This window comes from Benincasa hispida, chromosome 2, assembly GCF_027475165.1.
Source record: "Benincasa hispida cultivar pf3 chromosome 2, pf3_genome.v1.1, whole genome shotgun sequence".
NCBI classification, from domain to species: domain Eukaryota; kingdom Viridiplantae; phylum Streptophyta; class Magnoliopsida; order Cucurbitales; family Cucurbitaceae; genus Benincasa; species Benincasa hispida.
Window position 1 is genome coordinate 58,007,660 of NC_143479.1, and position 21,322 is coordinate 58,028,981.

Below are 21,322 nucleotides of genomic sequence, written 5' to 3' on the forward strand. Positions count from 1 at the left end.
GACTAAAAGTGAGTTGATCTAAAACATCTATGGTCGCCTACAAACTTCAACTAATCAAAGAAAATTTATAATACCGAACTATTCCTATCACTACAAATACAGTGATAAGTCCGGATCGATCTGTAGGGAAGCACTAAGTTTGTTTCATTAAGTTAATTCTCTAGTTATAGAGATAAGTGAGGGTTGTGTGTGGAAGAGAGATAAAGTGTGAAAAAAAAATAAGTGGGCAAAAGTAATCTAGGGTTGGAAATTCTAGTTCTAGGAGCAAGAAATGTTTCCTATTTAGTTTTCGATCATCAACTTCTCTTAATTGAACATACATTTGATTTATGTGTGAACAACGACCTACTTGGCCTTATCAACTCATTGGTATTATAGACAACCAAACTCGTTGAGTTAAACCAAGCAAGTACCCTAATTATTAAATAAAGCCTAAGTCATAATTAATCTAAATGCCTTAGTCCTATTGGGTTCGATGGCGTCTATTTAGAACTAACACACTTGCATTAAGATTAAGGATTCCATTGTGTGATTAAACAATTAGAGTATCCCAACTAATTAATCAAAACATCATTGAATCTAAGTTAAGCATATGTTTTATGGTCTATGGGTATCCTATATTCCCTATCATGCATACAATCAACCTTTGCTACTTGGAATTCAAGCTAAACGAATAAGAAAGAATGTGCAAACCATAAATCATAGCTATGATATACATTCATGGGTAAGAGTGTCGATCTATACAAAAATACATATAAAAATCAAACAAGATTTAAAGAATCATAAATTTAATGTACTAAGTTCAAATAAAAGAGATCTCACAAAGCTACATAGGTTCCTTGCTCCCAAGAACTAGAAAAATTCACTTACCTCCACAATTCATAAAGACGAAGAAGAGAGAACACCCAATCCATGATTACAGCAAAGAAAACAAAAGAAAACCTAAACACTAATATTGTAGATAGATTCAGGATAAAAAAGAAATGAAGTGAGTGGTTACTCACCCAAATTGGCCACTTGGATTGAAAGTTACAACCAAAATACCAAAGAGCAGTTTTTATAATCGCATGATAGTGCCACGGTGTTGTGCCCTATTTTCAGCTTCTGTTTAGAGTGTCAAGCATCGTACCAAGTATGGCGTCGTTGTGCTCTCACCTGTGGGCTATTTTGATATTTTCTCTTCCGTTTGAAACCTCAAAAACCCCCGATGGCTTCTAATAGCTCCAAATTAAACTCGAATAGCCCGTAACGCTACATAATGCATGATTTGCTCAAGAATCTACAATTATAATCATTTAAGCACATTTAACACAACAACTAAGATAGATTAAAGTAGGGGTGTACACGGATTGGATTGGGAGTAAAATTTGGACCAACCCGAATGACCCGAGTAGGGTACCCAAGCCAACCCTTAAAATTGGGGTTGGGTTGAGTTGTCGAGTTGTACACTTTTTTTTCTCCCTTCCCGTGTTTTTTTTTTTTTTTTGTTAAATTTAAAATCAGTATAACACCTATTATAAAAACGTTGATTCAAGATAATTTACTAACATAAAATAGTTCTTAAACATGTATCAAACTTCAAAAACATAAAGTACCACATAAAATAGTTTTTAAACAAGAATCAAACTTCAAAAACATAAAATATAACATATCCATATCCATGAATCCACAATCCACACATCCATAAGGTACAACATTAATACAATACATAATTACAAAGTTCTTAAATATTTAGAATTACATAACGAGAGTCAACTATAGACCAAACTTCTAAAATTAAAAAGCATTCAAAGCATCCCGAGTATTCAACTTTGTCCTGAAAATTAAAAAAAGTTCCAAATAAGTAATTTAAATAAAATAAATCAACATAAAAATCACAAGATTTGAAGCGTTTTACACACACCTGAGAAAGTTCATATAGATATGATCAATAAGAATCTTTCGTTCACAATTCTAAGACTTAACAACAATATAAGAGACCAAAATGTTTTAAAGAGAGCACAAAATTTACTCTCTTTTAACGGTTAACATGTACATCTCATTGAGACAGACATCCACTTTACTATATTTACAATTTAAAGCAAAGAAACAGCTTGGAATACTATAAGTTCCATAAATTCAATAGAAAAACAAACAGAACACCATAAATTAGCATAGAACACAATTCCCCTTTTCAAAAATTACAATCAAATTCATAAGTTCAATAGAAAAATAAACAGAATACCATAAATGAATTTGTATTTTTACTAACTTTGAAATTGACCATTGGAACTCGAAGTTTGAAAAAAACTTGTGGAGGTCGGAAGTTTAAAAAAAATTGTAAGAAAAGAAAGGCAAAAAACATGTATTTTACTAAAATAATTTTAGATTTGAAATTAAACTTAAGGGATTTAAATTAAAAAATGAAAGATGAAAAAGAATGAACGGCGACAACGAGATGAACGGAAGTTAGCCAGTGAAGACGATGACGAATGACGATGAACAGATGATGTAAAACGCAACATGAAAACATAAGAGTTGAGAGAGATGAAGTGAGATACACTTGGGCTTGATTGACGGTTGGAGTTCAACTAAAAACCCTAAAACAAAAATAGTTATATATATATCCTTATAATTTAGGTTGGGTAGTCCGAATTGTTTGGATCGTCCGATCATATGAATACCCCAAGGCATAAAAGTAACTCTTTTGGAGAGCTATCAAGAGTTATCATGAAATTTTGAAAAAATATATTTTTTTGAATTTAAATTTAAATTTGAAAGCAAGAGATAATCAAATCATTCAAAGAAAAAGAAAAAGAAATTAATCAGTATATCTTCTATTACATATTTTTTTTAAATTATTCAAATATTTATTTTATTTTTATAAAGTATAAATTATTCAAATATTTATTTTATTCCTATAAAATATTCAATTAGTATTTATAATAGGATATCCGAATATTGAGTGTGCAGCCCACTCCAACTAAGGTAAATTGGGACCTAAAACCCCTTAATTTATACGAGGTATAAATTGATATTTTTCTAAAAGAAAATAAAGAACTTATAAATTACCCTTTTTATATTTTAATGCTATTTATGATGTAAAAATATTAATTAAGAATTGAATATGCACTTCTTTTTCCCCTAGAATTAGGAGGGTAAAAGTGGGGGTTCCAACCAAAGAAAGCCCTACTTCTCTTCGAAAAGCTTTATACAAGACATTGCCGCCGCCGCCGCCGCCGCCTCCATCTTCACCAAAATCTTCACTTCAAAACTCACAAAAATGGCTACCTCTTCCCTGTTAAACCCCGCCATTTCTTTCCCTTCTCGCAAGCCCAAGCTCCAACCCAACCCAAAATTCCGCAATCCCATTCTCAGAATCCCTAAAGCATCCTCCACCTCCGATTCGTCTTCGTCTCCTCCGACCAACGGCTCTCCGCCATTGTCGACTCTCAAGAACCGCCGGTCCGCCGACGAGAACATCAAAGATGAAGCCCGGCGCCACCGTGCAGCCTCCGGAGAAGATCGAAGCAACTTCTCAGCCAAATATGTCCCCTTCAACGCTGGCGCCGATTCGCCTGAGTGGTACTCTCTCGACGAGATCATTTACCGGAGCCGATCTGGTGGATTGCTCGATGTTCAACACGACATGGAGGCTTTGAAGAAATTCGACGGCGCGTATTGGCGCAACCTCTTCGATTCGCGCGTGGGGAAAACCACATGGCCTTATGGCTCCGGCGTGTGGAGTAAAAAGGAATGGGTGTTGCCGGAGATTGACCCCGACGACATCGTCAGCGCTTTCGAAGGTAACTCAAACCTATTTTGGGCTGAGCGTTTTGGCAAACAGTTTCTAGGCATGAATGATTTATGGGTAAAACACTGTGGGATTAGCCACACTGGTAGTTTCAAGGATTTGGGCATGACTGTTTTGGTCAGCCAAGTGAACCGGCTAAGGAAATTAAAACGCCCCGTCGTCGGAGTCGGTTGTGCGTCAACTGGCGACACATCAGCTGCATTGTCGGCTTACTGTGCATCTGCAGGGATTCCTTCAATTGTCTTCCTCCCAGCAAACAAGATTTCTATGGCACAGTTGGTCCAACCCATTGCAAATGGAGCTTTTGTGTTGAGTATAGACACAGATTTTGATGGTTGTATGAAGTTAATTAGGGAAGTTACTGCAGAATTGCCCATTTATTTGGCTAATTCCTTGAATAGTTTGAGGCTTGAAGGGCAAAAGACTGCTGCCATTGAAATTCTACAGCAATTTGATTGGGGGGTACCTGAATGGGTGATTGTTCCAGGAGGAAATCTTGGCAACATTTATGCATTTTACAAAGGTTTCAAGATGTGTCAAGAGCTTGGCCTTGTTGACAGAATTCCTAGGCTTGTTTGTGCTCAAGCAGCCAATGCAAACCCTTTGTATTTACATTACAAATCTGGGTGGAAAGATTTCAAGGCTGTGAAAGCAAGTTCAACTTTTGCTTCTGCCATTCAGATTGGAGATCCGGTTTCCATTGATCGAGCTGTTTACGCTTTACAGAATTCGAATGGCATTGTCGAGGAAGCGACCGAGGAGGAACTGATGGATGCAATGGCACAAGCTGATTCTACTGGCATGTTCATTTGTCCTCACACAGGGGTTGCATTAACAGCTTTGGTGAAGCTGAGAAACAAAGGGATTATCCGACCAACTGATCGGACTGTGGTGGTGAGTACTGCTCATGGCTTGAAGTTTACACAGTCCAAAATTGATTATCACTCCAAGGATATCCCAGATATGGCTTGCCAATTTGCTAATCCACCTGTGCAAGTGAAGGCTGATTATGGAAGTGTCATGGATGTACTTAAAGATTATTTACTAAATAAGGCTCCAAAGTCTCAAGTGTAATAACTTGTAGATTATTGCTTTCATCTCCATTTGGCTTTTAGGTTTTGTTGCTCTTTTTTCCTCTGAAATAAAATTTTGGGGTCTATTGCCCTTGATTCCAAATCTACATAGCAAATGAACGCTGGTTATATAAATTCACAACAGAATACTGCATTGAATCATGGCTACAATATGCTATAACAACTAAACAGATAAGCAGCTTAATGAAGAAGTAAAACAAATAGTCTGGGCAACAGCTAAAGATCTTTTCAAAAAACTACGAGTGGGCCATTGCCGTCCTGCGTTCAAGAATAATCGTACAGGGAGATACTCTTGTCATCAGACACACTGGCAAGTCGACCAGAACGCATGCCAGCCCCACCGGGTGGTCGAAATGTAACCCCCCAGACCTGATCACTATGGTTAGTCATTGTCTGAACAGCGGTCCTCATGTTGAGATCCCAAAGCCTAACAGTTCTGTCGCTTGAACCGGTTGCAACAGCAGCACCATCAGGGCTTGCATCAACACTCAATACCCAACTTGAATGGCCAGACATCGCTCCAATCAGAGTTTTACCCTCTGCATCATACATGTGCACATGAGCATCATCAGAGGCAGAAAAGAGTAGCCGTGGCTCTACAGGCGAATACACAAGGGATCTCACTGGCATGAAGTGGCCTTCCAAGTGGTGTAGAAACTTTGCCCGAGCTACATCGAAGACTGAAATGGTTCCATCCATTGAACCGCAAGCAAGTCTTCTCCCATCAATGCTCCATGCTACTGAAAGCACGAACTTCTTGCTAGCAGTTTTATCAGTAGGCTTAGGTCCTTCTGGACGAGGAATTGATAGAGTTGCAGCTAGTTTCCATGTGTTTGTGTCCCAGAGCTTAATTGATGCGCTACCTCCACCAGCAACTGCTAACATGGTACCCTGATGCAGAGGTTACTGTTAAGTTTAGACATGACATGAGCCACAGATTAAATGAGTTTCGTGAATTTTCTTTTGATTTATTAAAAATGAAACATTGCTTTCCTTAATTTTAGGTTGTTGAATTCATGTATCATACAGGACCAAGTTGTTATGTTAGAAGAAACAACAGGTTTGCATTAAGTTAAAACAGTGCAAGCTTTCATACACGGACACAACTTAGAAGTGCCAACATTATTGAAGAACACAATACTACAGACATTATACTTATTCATTGCTTTATTCAACATAAAAAATATTTATTGAAAACAGACCTCTAACAAATGTCACTATCACAAATGACATTTTTTTCTATTTAAAGGGCGAATTTGTATATAAAAGAACTGATAACTACATGTTATGATTCATATGTCGGGAGTCAATACAGTCCATTAATTTGCATACCAACATGCAGTTGAACTCATCAAATTCCATAGACTAACTTTAAAGTAAAATTTCAATTAAAGTGAACCGTCGGATCCAAGTGAAATTAATAAACTTATACTGGTGGGAAGAAAATGAATAATAAACGGCTATACTTCACCAAAACACAGTCATCGACAAACATTTCCTTCATTCAAGTTAATGAACAAACTTTTTTTATAAGAAAGTTAATGAACAAACTGATATTCAGTAATCTACTGAATCGTGCACCTTATACCAAGGAAGAACCATAACAGAAGAAAAAACTACTATGTAGATTCGTATTTCAATCAGAAAGAGATCTGAGGCTATGGATAATGATTTTTCTTTTACCAGACATCCGTGAGCACCCTAGACTAGGACAGAGTGATTCATTTGGTTGCTATTGCTACACATTTGCTTGCAAAGGTAAAAATTAAAAGATCTTAGTAACTACAGAATGTTTAGAATACTTGATGACACAAGCAAATGTAAAATCAATTGGAAGAATATTGCAATCAAAGACTTTCATCTCAGTAATCAGGTTACGTGAAGGCAAAATCCTCTAATAGAAAGTCAAAGAAGTTGAGTACTATTCCGTGAACGGCAAAAACATCTCAAAATCTTAGCTAAATCATCAAATCAGAGAGAAACAAAAGAAAAAAAAAATCAGAAAAGAACAAAAATCAAAACACCAAGAAGTGAAAGAAAAAAATTCGCAAGAAGTACCTCGGGATTGAAGCGCATTTGCCAGACCTCAGAAGGAGGCGCCTCAAGAGTGGCGATAGTGGAGTTGGAATCGACCTCAAAGACGCGAACAAAGCTATCGAGGGAAGCGGAGGCAGCAATGAAACCGGAAGGGTGAGCAGCAACAGAGACGACGCCGAGGCAGTGGCCAGTGTTGGTGCGCTCCAAGTCGAGCTCATCGGACTTCCACAGCTTAACAGTCTCGTCGAGGGAACCGGTGAGGAGGAGAGAAGGGCGATTATCGGTGGCCGGAACCCAAGTCGCCGCCCATACGGACTCTTCGTGAGCGTTTTCAACGGATTTGAGACCGGCGAGTTTCATTTGGTCAGTGTCGTCTCAATGAAGAGCCCTAGCACGTCGGATCATTACATCTCAATTCTCAAGTGTGGAAAAGAAGAGGGCAACGAAACGACGTCGCTGTTATGGATTCCTTCCTTCTTTTTTAGAAAATTGTCCGAAATAATATGTTAGGTTTTAACCTCACAAAACTAATACGCTTTTTGTAAACTCTTAAAAATAATTTTTCTCATTCCATTTTAAACGAGATTGACCATCGAAAATTAGTTAAAAAATCAACTTTTTCTGACGTACCAATTGGTTTGGGCCTTCATACATCGATTACACAACGAGATTTATTCATTTTTTGATTTTTTTACGTAATCTTTCCAAATCTTATATCAAATCTTATATATTTTTAAATTTTCTTCAAATTCCATTATGTTTTCACAATTATATGAATTTCCAAAATTCCAAATGAGTTTTTTAATTATCAAAATATAATTTCCAAATTGATTCAATATTTTTAAATTTTAGAAAAATCAAATTTTGTGAAAAATTGAGTAAGATTTGGGATATATATAGAATATCGGTGTTAATCATGTATGATAATTCCACCGAGAAAGCTCAAATATATGAATTTTGGTGTTAATTATACTCAAGATTTCATCAAGAAAACTCAAATATATATAGAATCTCGATGTCATTTTGCCAGAGATTAACATCGAGATGCACACTTAGTGTATAATTTGGCAAGATCTACTGAAAAAGTCCTAAACCATTGATAAGTTGGAAAAAGTTGATTTTTGAACTAAAATCTCGTGGGCGATCTCACCTGAGATGGACCGAGAAAAACTATTCTTACTAGTTCTAAAAAACGAGGCTAATTTTATAAGATAAAAACTTAAACGTGCTCTTTTCTGACAATTTTCTTATTTTTTCCATTTGATAGACAATTATATTGGATAAAAATATCAATTTATACCCCAAAACTTTAGAGTTGCATTAATGTAAACTTTGAAACAATTATGTTGGAGTTGGTGCCTTAAATCTCGTGCTTCTCGTAGTTTGTAAACCATATACAAATTATTTATTTAATAAAATAAGGTGTTATTTTATTTGACATTTAGATTGCATTAACTCAACTTAATAAACTAAAATCCAAGATTATTTTGTGTAATTTGAACATGTATGTGGTTGACATATAAGTTGGTCATATTTAAGTTATAACCTAAATGGTCTATACGGTCCACTTTGTACTTGTTACAAGAGTGGTAAAGTGCTATAAACGATGTGATCCTAATCGCTCATGTGGAAACATGTGAGTGAGGTATTTTATACAAAAAGTTTATCGGACCGCGAAATGATTAATCTCCCTTTATAACACCATTAATTGAATAGGTTAACATTTCATATGATGACCATAGGTGACTTGACCTCAATAATGAATGAGTTATGAACTCCTATCTATAAGGGCAATCCTTTGATTTGTACGAGTGAGAATGACTAGTATTGCCGACTCAATATGCCTACCATTTTGGGGATTTATCCAAGTAGGGAGCTGGGAATATAACTACACAAGATGAAATTAACTCTATATGGTCTTTAGGGTAAGTAAATGAATTTCTCCCTTAAGGGCTAAATTCGGGTATTGAACAAAGAAGTCTCACCCTCTCACTGGCCCGAGAGAGATTTAGTTTATAGTTGGACTATAAATTGATTGTTCATTAGAGAGATTGATGGTACTTAAGGAGTTAGAAGTGATTACAGGGGCAAAATGATAATTTGACTCAGCTATAATTACGAGCAATTCGTGAAGGATCGACTTACTATTGATTGATTATATTCGTGGACATAGAAATATATCTACAGTGCGAAGAGAATGCAACTGTGGTTTCTTAGTGGAGTGACCTACAATTATTGAATGTCGATCAATTTAATTAAAGAGTTTAATTAATTAATATTGTATCATTGAAGCTTTTAATCTGTACGTTTAATAGGTTTCTTCGCTAGTTCACTAAAGATAAAATAAGGAATAAAATAGTTTTGGATAATTTGAATTGTTCAAATTATATAAGGAAGATATAGGTATTAATTATATTGATGTGATTAATATAAAATATAACGTATATTGATACATTATAGTATATAGTTGATTATAAATATGATTTATAATTAAAAATACATAATGTATGTAAGTAATATATTTGAATAAAATTCAAATATTAGTTATAATGAATGCATTCATATAAATATTATAGGTTAAAATCAATATGAATAAGATTTATATTAAAATTATAGGTTACGAGAGAGTTATGCATTTTAATATAATTTAAATGCATGCTTAAGTAAATATGTGTTATTTAATTAAGTTTATAATTAATTAATGAGATTAATTAATTATTATATTTATTATTTTAATTTTATAATTAACTAATGAGAGTAATTAATTATTATGATTATTTAATTAAAATTAAATTTTGATTTTGATTTTTTAATTAAATCAATAAAGTAATCAAATAATATCCAGTACAGTTGCAAGGGTAGTTATTGCAGTGAGGGGACTTAACTCCATCTCACGTATCCTTTTGTCTAAGGACTCATTTTGCAAGTGTTATAGAAAGAAAGGAAAAAAAAAAGACTTTCTTAACTTCAATCTTACAATTGCTCTATTCTTTCCCCTTTCTCTTCCAAAACAAAGAAGGATGGATCCCACGATCTATTCCTTGTCAGAGAATAGCAAGATTTTCTTATAGAGTAGTGTTCATAGATTGTTCTTGTTCGTGGAAGAGTTCGCGTCGTTTGAGTTCAAGGGAGGAGCTGGCAATATGTGGAGTTTGTTCGAAATGTTACAAAGAAGACGATCTTCAAGAGCAAGTCTTTTATTCCCTATAGAAAGCATATTCATTATATGTTTGCCTTTTTTTTTTTTTTTTCTATGTTTTTCAAGTATTTTCAAAACAAATTTCAAAAGCACACGCGTTCACGCACTTCTGTTGAGGAATTTAATTCCTTCATAGTCACAATTTCCTTTAAAAATGGTTCATGGATTAATTCTAATCCCCCACTTTGTTAATTCAACATTTGAAAAAATCTATATAAGTGTGAACATTGATGTATGGACGATTTCAAGAAGTAGTCGTACAAAATAATTTATGGATTAATTCTAATCGTCCACTTTGTTAATTCAACATTGGAAGAAATTTATATAAGTGTAAACATTGATGCATGGACGATTTCCAGAAGTAACATACAAAATGATCTAAATTGATTAACTTATGACCGTTTATGAGTATTATTAATAAAAATGTAAGTATTTTTGAACAAAACCTAAAAGATGGTGTAAATTGATTTACAAGAGTTTGGTGTTTAAATTGATGTAATTTTTTGTTGAGAGTTTTGATTGATAGATCTCTAAATTTTAGGGGTATAAATGAATAATTATTTATATGTTTTTTTTTTTTTAATTTTTTGAAAACGTTTTTGAAATTGTGAGTAAAATTCTCGAAACGGACATTGTTAGTGTTTTTTGCTTGTGCTTTTCAATGATTACTATTTTCACTTTTTTTTCTTTACTTTTAAAAAGTTTTAGGTTTAGGGTTTTTAAGATTTTTATTATTATTATTATTTTTTTATATTTGAAAAAAAAAAGTTTTAAGATCAATGTCCAATCATTCTTAGAGGTTCAATTTTATGTACTTCTATGAATTTTAATAATGTTTAATAGTAATAAGTCAATAACTTTATATACACATCATTAAAATTTTTTGTAGCTACTACATATAAAATTACAAGTTTAGAAATCAAATAGGTACTTTTTTTAGGTTATAGAGAATAATGTTAATTGTTATGATATAAATGGTTGACATTCGAATTCGATGTAGGAGAATCAACTTAATCCAAAAAATTCTAAAGAATAATGGAAAAACATTACTTATGGTTGCAAATATATATTAATATACATATTGGTGTAATTGCCAAATGCACTTTGATGCTAAGTTAGACTACGTTTGTATTAAATAACAAGAATTAAGGATTTTTTACATACATCGTGTGTGAATCTTTCCTTCTATTAACACTGTTGATTTTATACTAGAGGTTTTTGGTCTTTCAACTTTCTATTGGCATGAGATTTAGAGACTATTGGGTTTTGAGTAAACCCTTAATTTATTTGGACTAACTTGCTCGATTTATTGAGGGCTCATCCCTAGGCCTAAAATTATTTATGCCTAGCCAACCTCGATCCCTTCACTTAGTGAAGCCAAGCTAGTCTTCGTTAGGCAAGCATTGCAGAATATGCTAGAGCTTATCCCTAGTGCTCGATCTTGGCTCTAGTCAGCCGAGGCCCAACTTGCTTGGACCTTGGTTGTTTTGGGACTTCTCTCCCCAAAGCTCTCTCGCATTCTATTCACATTTGATTTATCTTGAAACTACAACATAAACTTTAAACAAGGTTTTCTTCTCCCTAAATTTTTATTTAAACAACTAATTTTCTTTCTTTGTTTAGCAACAATATCTAGGGATTGAGATTTGAACCTCTCATCTTTTGGTCAAGTTATAATCCTTTAATTTAATTTAAGCAATTCAATTCATTAGGTAAACAATAAAACATTCCAACCTTTTGTTAGATGACATACTTTCAAATATCAGTTTTAAAAATCATCATCAATTTTTTTTTTCGAACTAAAGCTACACCATCAATATGTTCTCTATTGAACGAAACTTTTTTTCTGGATAGTCACATATATGCCTCAATCAATTCAAACATGCTTGAGTTGGTTCTATTCAATGAACTTATTCATATCTTTTTAATCCAATATTCTCAGCTAGTAAACAACAAAATGCATACAATACACAATAATCAAGAATTAAATAACAAAACCATGTATATTGATATATATAACAAGACCCAAAGTTTAATAACCCTATACTTTTCTCACCCTCCCAAGAACCCATTTCTACCTTTGAAACACAATCAATAAACCTAATTAGTATTTAGAACCCCCTATATATATATATATATATATTCTTTTTAAATAAATCCAATTAGTAGTATGAAATCCCCATATTACCTTATAATAATTTGTAATATAACACCCAAAATATACACACAGTTTAAAGCAAACTGGAAAAAAAAAAAAAAAAAAAAAAAAAAAAAAAAAAAAAAAAGAGGAAAAAGGAAGGCTCTGAGAGATGAAAAAAAAAACCACAATCAGAGTCCTAATTTGGGCCAAGGCCCGTCTTTATCTCGTAATTTGGGCCTTGGCCCAATCTTTCTCTCTCTCTAACCGAATTCATCTTCTCCAGCCTCCACTCATCTCGCAGCCTTGCAATGAAATTTGCAGCTTTTACGTTAACGTCCGGGCTGGGACAGAACACCGGCCCCACTCCGGCCCCGCCGTTCTCTTCGCTGAACGGCTCCGGCGTCTCCTTAATCGATGATGGATTGACGTTTTCTGGATCCGAAGATCCGCAACGAGAGGTTTCGGAGCTCCGTGACTCCACAGTGTCGCTTCGAACTGTGGATTTTACGTCCGTCGTCGTTTTGAACGGCGGCGGCGGTGGTGGAATTGTTGCCGTGGGACTCTGTGCCCGGCTGTTTATTCTTTGGTTTTCGATGTAGGAATTATGGACGCTCGTCGGTAGAGGCGGTCGGCGTGATGATGGTGGCGGTGGCGGTGAAGGTGGAAGCGGGATCTGGATTTTCTTCTTTGTTGAACGTGATGACGATGAGACAGGCGGAGGCGGCGGCGGTGGCGGTGTAGATTCGGAGTGAACTCTCTTGTTCTTGCTTGATTTTTTGAATATGCGGAAGACGGAAGGAGGTGGAGGTGGAGGTGGCGGCGGCGGTCGTTGTTCGGTTGGAGATCGTCGGTCGGCGTCGTAGACATCTTTAGCTTTCTGTTTTTTCTTTCTCTTCCTATACAGTGAAGCCAACGCCATTCCTATCTCTTTCTTAACATTTGTCTTCTTCCACACACTATTTCCAAATTTCTCCTCTAATCGAACACGAACCGGCGACGGAGGAATAACTGTTCGCGGCGGAAGTGGCGGCGGAGGCGGCGGCGATTGCGACTTCACGAATTCAGCGTTATTCTCCGTATGGACCTCTCGAACTTCCTCCTTTTTCTGGATAGTCTGATACGTCCGCCTCGATTTCCTCTGAGTAACCGGCAGCGGCGGCGGCGGTGGAGGCGGAGGATTAGGAGACTTCATTCTCTGAGGCGCCGACGAGGAATTAGCCACAAACGAATCAACCGGAATAACCTTAATCTCCGCCGGTGATTCTTCTCTTTCACTTCCTCGAGTTTGATGCGCGAAGGATCGCGAACGAAACTTGTTTATTTCAAAATCATCAAAAAATCGGAACTGGTACCCATCATTTCCATTTTCCCATAGCGATTCCTGCCTCAGATCTGGATAAGAGCTATTCCTCCTCAACCTCGTCGTCACCGGCGTTCTCCCCGCCGGATCGGAAAATCTCCTCTCCGCAAATCCATACCACTGCTGCGATAACTCCGAGTCCCCGTTCACCTTAACTCCACCGGTATCAACCGTTCTCCGATCAAAACCATGGTTATCTCCGTCGGCGGCGGTCGGTACGTCGTCGTTTCGTCTAGCAAAAATGTGGCAGATAATCGCAAACAGAACAAGGAAAACATTGATGGAATCCCAGCTTTTCTTCACCGAACTAGGCCTGAAAACTTTATCAGTGAGCGAAAGAAGCGGACGGATTGCGAAGAACAAGAGAATCAAAGCTAACGTCGGCAAGAGAATAATCAAAACCGGCAAAGAAATGAAAGGCGGAGACGAAGACCTGCGGCGGTGCATCGGCGACCAAAATGGTGGTGGGTCGCTGATTGGCTCCATGAAACAGCGTAGTTGAGCTGTGATTTTGAAGAAGAAGGTAAAGCGAAAGAGCAAATTATATGTTGCATAAAATTGGGACTTCCACTCTACTCATTTATTTATTTCTTTATTATTTTTTTTAAAAAAAAAACTGTTCAAAATTGAATTAAAAATAAATTAGGTCAAATATCAATTTATACCTCTCTACTTTTGAAATTGTTTCGAGTAAACTACGTCTAACAATTATATCAATTTAAACCTAAACTTTCGTAAATATTTCAATTTACATCCTCCCCCAATTTCGTTATACCGTGTGAAATTTATAATTTAAGTTAATTAAACTTCTAAATTTTTATAAGTCAATCAATTTAAACTTTTTATTACGATAACTTTTTACGATCATAGTATGCATTAATTCTTAAATTCATATAGATTTCTTCAAATGTCGATTTAATAAAGTGGACAATTAAAATAAATACATAAATAATTCTTTAAAAAAATAATTAAGGTTGTGAATTGGTTTATTCATGAGAGGTTAGAGATTTAGTTGATAAGATAAGTTTCACAAGTTTTTTTTTTTTTTTCAAGTGAAACATAATAAATTCTATGAATTGATATACTTACTAAAATTTATGGTTTAAATTGATATAATTATCAACTTTTATTTTAAATTGATACAATATTAAAAGGTCTAAATTGATATTTTTTTAAAAGAAAAAAGAAAAAAAGGTTCAAAATAGAAATACAAATAAAATATTTATATATTTATATATTATATATTTTTATATTTATGTATATAAATCGGTTAGGTAAGAGTGTAGGGAGATGTAGAATATGTAATCCCACTGTTTCGGGCAATAATTCATCGGAAGGTTTCTAATTTAATATATTAATGAGATTAATTAATTTGGGAGTATTTTACGTAAATGATTTTCTTTCTTCTTCTTTTTTCTCTCTCTATCCTATAGAATAATAATAATAACAATAATAATAAATTAAGATGCATGCTTAGAATATGTGACAGAAATTTCATGTCTCTTGATAAAATATCTATGATTAAAGGTGTGTTTGGAATGGAATGCACTTTCAAGTCTTTAATTTAAAAAATAAGTCATTTAAAAAAATGAAATATTTGACAATAATTTAAAATAGTTTTTGAAGTTTATTTTCGACAATTTTAATAAAAAAAATGTTTAAATAAAAATGTATTTTTTGAACAACACTTTTTTCTCAAGTCAATTAAGTCCATTCAAACAAATGTTAAATTATCCAAGGTTCCGTGTGAATTTGTTATGATGGTATCTTTTGCTATTATTTTAAAATTGTTATTTTTTAATAATAAAAAAGTCCTCGAACAAAATAAAATTTAGGTTAAATTGCGAGTTTAATCCTAAACTTTGAGATTTTTTCTATTCGTTGTATGAAGTTTCAATTATGTGTCCAAATCAACAGTTAAACTTTCAATTTTGTACCTAATAGTTTATTGGTAAATTTTGAAAATTAATAGGCTAATACAATATATATATATAATTATTAGTTTGAAGTTTAAATTGATAATAATTGATAATATTATAAATCTCATATGATGTTTATTCAAATCAAACGTAATGAGTGTGTAAATAGATATATATACGAAGGTTTAGATTTTAAAATTGATATAAATATTAGTTTAAGACTTAAATTGATACAATAAGATAATTTAGGGTGTAAATTGATATTTTTCTTAATAATTATAAAAAATTCCTCTTTAAAAGATAAATTTTAGGTTAAACTATGAATGACAAAATTATCCGCGGGTCACGTCCCCGCCCCAAATTTTTTAAATTGTTTATATATATATAAATACATACTAAAACAATAGCTTTTAGCTACTGTTTTAGTTATCTTTTTAATTTTAATTTTTTAATATAATATAAATTTAATTAAATTTATAATAAAAAAAGGCTAAAATATTTTTAATTATTCATTTAAATAGATATTTAATAATAATACTAACTTCTTACATATAATTTAAAATTTAAATAAAAATATTAAAATTTAATTAATTTAAAATAATAAGCAAATTTTTTTGCAGGGACCCAAATCCTCGAATGAGGATTTTCTGACCCCAACTTCCTAAAATAGAAAATAGGGCAGGGATGAGGATTAAAAGTCCCCACGAGGAGGGAGATAAGGAGTGTATCCCCGGTTCCGCCCTGCTCCATTGCCATCCTTAGGTTAAACTGTGATTTTAAAATTAAACTTTAAGTTTCGTTTTTTTTGTTTTTTGTTTTTATCTAAACCTTTTAATTATGTATCTAATAAATTTGTAAACCTTCCTTTTGTATCTAATATTTTTTAAAATTTTAATTTAAAGTTAATATTATGTCTAATGGAACTCTAAATTTTGTTATTTTGTAGATTAGTAAAATTTAAAAAATGTAAACGTTCATAGACTGAATTTATAAGTTCGAAAGTTTATAGACAACCAAGTATACACAAACTTTGAAATTCGAGAATTAATTGCCTGTTGGTTAGCAATCTGAAAGTTCAACAAATACATGTTTGGTAGACAACTTGAATTTTGTTTTTAAAATTCATTTTTCAAGTTTTTGTGATTTAAATAGAATTTTTGAAAATAATATTTTTAATGTTATTACTGTATCCAAATTTTAAATTTAAATTCGTATTAAATAAAGATAAAAATATTTAAAAATATAATATACCATGTTATAAACTCGTTTCAGTTTTTGAAATTTAAATGTGTATTATCTAATGTATTATAAATTATATAATATTACAAACATAATAATTATACAAATTTTCGAACATAAAACCTGTTTATAAATAAATTAACAATACTTTATTGTCAGCTAAAATTATGGATAATTTATAAATATGGAAATTATTTTAAATGTCAAATCTGCTGAAAGTATATGTATTATCTAACGTATTATAAATTATATAATATTACAAAAATAATAATTATACAAATTTTCTAACATAAACAAGTTCATAAAGAAATTGACAATTATTTATTGTCAGCTAAAATTATTGATGATTGATAAATAGAAGAATTATTTTAAACGATAAAATTGTTGAAAATATTTTTAAAAATAACAAAACATAACAGTCTATTTGCAATAAATCACTATAGCAATATATATGTGTCTATCATGACACAAATAGAGATAGATAGTGGTCTATCATGGTCTATCGTAGATAGATAATAAAATTTTGCTATATTTTAGTTATTTTTCTATATTTAAAAATAATCCTAATAAATATACTATAAACATATTTTAAACAATTATTTAAATCATAATCAAATTTCTTAATTTGTCATTAAACACATATATGAATATATGAAATACAACTCTATTTTCATCGATTTTCTTATTTTCAAATTTTTGTTTTCAAATCTCCTACCAAACATACCTTAAATTTGTAACTTAATTTAAAATTTAAAATAATATCAATATCCTGACTTTTTTTTTTAGGACGTGACCTTTATCAATTATTATCCTCAAGTTACCACATATGATATTAATTGATTCATAAATTCGATATACTAAATGTGACCCATAAAGTTCTCTATAAGAATTACATGCGAATGTGATGTGATACTTCTTCCCTGATTTTTTAGATTTTTTTTTCTTTTTTTAATATTTGTTTATGCAAATTTAAATAATTTTTAAAGGGAAATTTTAAATAATTTTATTTTATCACGTTATTGAGTTTGGCATTTATATAACCATCCTTAATGTAAGATTAGACTAGGAAAATTGTCAAAAATAGAAAAAAAAAAAACATACCAAATATTTACATATTATGGCAAAAAAACATATCAATGGATATTTTTAAAAAGATTCCAAAACTACCATCGATTTCCTACGACGGTTTCTGTTCTTCTTTTTCTTTTTTTTTTTCTTCTCTTTCTTCTTAGCTTCATTTTCATTCAATTCCATTGATCGCTGATTTTAATTCATTTTCTTTTTTAATTTCAATTCAATTGATCATTTCATTGTCACCATACAGCTCAAAGGTTTTATTCTTCTTTGTCGATTCGTTTGATCACACAGGTACCTCTTCTTCTCCTTCTTTCCTTGCCTTGTAATGTCTCACATTCCGTTGCCGAGTGAAGAACATTTTTTCTTCTTCGAATTTCACAGTATTCTCTTCACTCTAATGCTTTATTCTGGAAAAAAACATTAAAAAAAAAAAAAAAACTCAGAAGACGACAACTGTTCTTCAATCAATTCATAAACCAAATTATTGAACTTTTGCTCCACAATTCCAACAAGTTGTTGCATACAACAATATGAAAGTATTTTGGAAGCCAGTTAGTAAAAAATTCTAAATTAGTACAACATTGGATCAAAATAAGTCAATATAGACAGAGATAGTGCTCTAACTCTGTCTATCTCAGATAGATAGAATAGACGCCTACCTTTGTCTATCAGGGATAAATAAAGATAGAACTCTATCTTTGATTGATCTTCACTCCATTTATAATAACTAATATGGTTGAAACATTTAATTCTTAAAATTTTGAACACGATCAACATTTTATTACAGAAAGTGCATAAATGATTGATGATGTACTGTATTATTATTTGTTAATCTCAGATAGATAGAGATAGTGCTCTATCTTTGTCTATCTCAGATAGACAAATATAGGCGTCTATGTTTGTCTATTAGGGATAGACAAAGATAAACACTTATCTTTGTCTATCAGGGAACTCTATCTTTGATTGATCTTCACTCTATTTATAATAGGTTATATGGTTAGAACACCAGATTCTTGATCAACATCTTATTCAATTAAAAGTGCATGGATGATTGATGATGTATTGTATTATTATTTGTCTATCTTAGATAGGCAGAGATAGAACTCTATCTTTGATTGATCTTCACTCGATTTATAATAGCTTATGTCATACCCCGTCCCAGACCACCCTCTTAGCCTAGAAAAGGGCATGGCTGCAGCAATTATCAATCCTATGGCTAACACTTACTGCCTAATAACTCTTGCGGAATAACTCTGATACCAAAATATAACTTAAGTACAGCGGAATGTCTTTAGGCCCACAATTTATTAATTTAGAAACATAACATATTTAGAGTCATTACAACATTAGATTTACAAGTCCCAAAACCCACGAACCCTGGTCCCTATATGAACAACAATAACATGTGTACAATATTAACAATAACCACCTAACAAACGGGTTACAAATCTCTTTATCCTTTAGTGGCAGAGTAGATGTAGAGCTATCTTTAGAGGATTTGACCACTACCTGTGGGGGGAAAAAAAGAAAACATTTGAAAATGGGGTGAGCTTACGCCCAGTGAATGACTTAAGAACAATAATTGATTCTCACGTAAAATCTCAATAAAGAGTTCAAACTGAAACATAAGCTTTTACAGTACTTGTACTGCAGTGTAAACATTTTCCAAGCATAAACCATATAAAGTTGTTTTAGTCATAAAACAGTAAAACTGTTTCTCAGTTGAGAATAACTTTACTGTGGATAAAACAATCCCAACACCAACTGCTAGTCAAGAGAGAAGCCTTTTGCTCAATCTCTGACTCTAACTACCTACGTGCACATGGCCACACTAAGTACCGTTATACCTTAGGTACTTCTGTTCAGATACCTTCTCAAACGTCCTTCAGTACCAATAGATACCTTCTTAAATGTCCTTCAGTATCTAGTTGGGCGGATACCTTCTCAAATGTCCTTCGGTATTGCGTTTTAAGTAAAACTAGTCATAAATGACTTTCTCTTTAAAGCATGTAAAGTATAACACATATAAAACATGGCTTTAAAGGTACTACTGCATGCCGCGCATATAAATAGCTTTTTAACAAACTTTTCACACATACATGCGTTTAAAACATAATTCATAGCTTGCTTGGAAATCACTTTGCAAAACTAGTTGGCATGAGAATATTCTTCTTTAAAACATACTTTCTATAACACATTGTAATAAAAAATTTAAGCAAATTTTTTAGTCAAAACGTTTTAGCCACTCACCTTGATTGCTTAGGAGCTTTTCACTCTAGTAGCTCCCTTTTCTAACTTGGGCTCCCTTTTCACCCCTAGAATCCAAATTCAATCTATAGCTTAGATTACTTATAGTTCTAAACCTTATTTTGAGATTCTTTATTCTACAAACATGTTCTAAAATGTCTCAGGAAGCTTACCCTAAAATATGAGCTCAAAACTCTTCGTGGTTTGGCCGAAATCACAAAATCTTCAAGACTGGCCCAGACTGATCCGACAGCCTGACCCTTCTGTCTTCTTCTCAGTTTTCAGCCTGATCACTTCAAGATTTTCTTCCAGCAGCCCTAACCTGAAAACTAGACTTTCAAAGCTTTCAGATGGCTTTGTAATTACTCCAAACGCATGAGCAAATTGAGAGAACTCTTTGTCCCAATTTGATACGTCCTCCTCAGACTTCACTGTCCAATGCATCCTCTATGTCTAACGCATGAATTTGGTTCCAACGCAAGGTTTGCTCCACTCTCCCACTCTTTTACGATATTTCTGAGTTGTGATATTAAAAATTAAGTCTCTTGGCTCTATTTATAGGCGTCCAAACCTTCTCCGGAGTTGACACCACCTACTTGGCTGCATGGCCAAGTGTCTCCTTCTCATCCCATCAACGCAATGTTGTGGTCATCGCAAGCTAAGTGTCTTCTTCTCATGTTGCCAATGCATGGGCCTCCAATCTAATGCCACCACCTCAAATTCTTAAGGTTTAAGGCTTTCCTCTCAAGAAGATACCTTCTTAAATGTCCTTCAGTACCAATAGATACCTTCTTAAATGTCCTTCAGTATCTAGTTGGGCGGATACCTTCTCAAATGTCCTCCGGTACTGCGTTTTAAGTAAAATTAGTCATAAATGACTTTCTCTTTAAAGCATGTAAAGTATAACACATATAAAACATGGCTTTAAAGGTACTACCGCATGCCACGCATATAAATAGCTTTTTAACAAACTTCTCACACATACATGCGTTTAAAACATAATTCATAGCTTGCTTGGAAATCACTTTGTAAAACTAGTTGGCATGAGAATATTCTTCTTTAAAACATACTTTCTATAACACATTGTAATGAAAATTTTAAGCAAATTTTTTAGTCAAAACGTTTTAGCCACTCAGCTCGATTGCTTAGGAGCTTTTCACTCTAGTAGCTCCCTTTTCTAACTTGGGCTCCATTTTCACCCCTATAATCCAAATTCA

At 33.1% G+C, this 21,322-nt stretch overlaps 3 protein-coding genes across 3 annotated transcripts; 1 reads left to right on the forward strand and 2 right to left on the reverse strand.

Moving 5' to 3' along the window:
* Window positions 1-3,144: 3,144 nt before the first annotated feature.
* VIP3 (Transducin/WD40 repeat-like superfamily protein) lies at window positions 3,145-7,488 on the reverse strand. The gene is made up of 2 exons (XM_039023041.2): window positions 6,946-7,488; window positions 3,145-5,778 (listed from the first exon to the last, which is right to left on the reverse strand). Exons 1-2 carry the CDS (start codon window positions 7,282-7,284, stop codon window positions 5,152-5,154), a joined length of 966 nt encoding a protein of 321 aa, XP_038878969.1. The 5' UTR covers window positions 7,285-7,488; the 3' UTR covers window positions 3,145-5,151.
* Window positions 3,263-4,969, forward strand: LOC120071043 (threonine synthase, chloroplastic-like). Its single transcript, XM_039023040.2, has one exon. It carries the CDS (start codon window positions 3,263-3,265, stop codon window positions 4,865-4,867), a length of 1,605 nt encoding a protein of 534 aa, XP_038878968.2. The 3' UTR covers window positions 4,868-4,969.
* Window positions 7,489-12,289: 4,801 nt separating the features above from the next.
* Window positions 12,290-14,195, reverse strand: LOC120071435 (hydroxyproline-rich glycoprotein family protein). The gene is made up of 2 exons (XM_039023719.2): window positions 14,057-14,195; window positions 12,290-13,936 (listed from the first exon to the last, which is right to left on the reverse strand). The coding sequence occupies exons 1-2, from the start codon at window positions 14,107-14,109 to the stop codon at window positions 12,460-12,462; spliced, it is 1,530 nt and encodes a 509-aa protein (XP_038879647.2). The 5' UTR covers window positions 14,110-14,195; the 3' UTR covers window positions 12,290-12,459.
* Window positions 14,196-21,322: the final 7,127 nt, after the last annotated feature.

Coding starts and splice junctions, on each gene's coding strand:
- LOC120071043 (XM_039023040.2), top strand. CDS start 3,263: ATGGCTACCTCTTCCCTGTTAAACCCCGCCATTTCTTTCCCTTCTCGC.
- VIP3 (XM_039023041.2), bottom strand. CDS start 7,284: ATGAAACTCGCCGGTCTCAAATCCGTTGAAAACGCTCACGAAGAGTCC. Junction 5,779..6,945: donor AAATGCGCTTCAATCCCGAG/GTACTTCTTGCG, acceptor CCTCTGCATCAG/GGTACCATGTTAGCAGTTGC.
- LOC120071435 (XM_039023719.2), bottom strand. CDS start 14,109: ATGGAGCCAATCAGCGACCCACCACCATTTTGGTCGCCGATGCACCGC. Junction 13,937..14,056: donor TCGCCGATGCACCGCCGCAG/GTCTTCGTCTCC, acceptor TAAAGTTTTCAG/GCCTAGTTCGGTGAAGAAAA.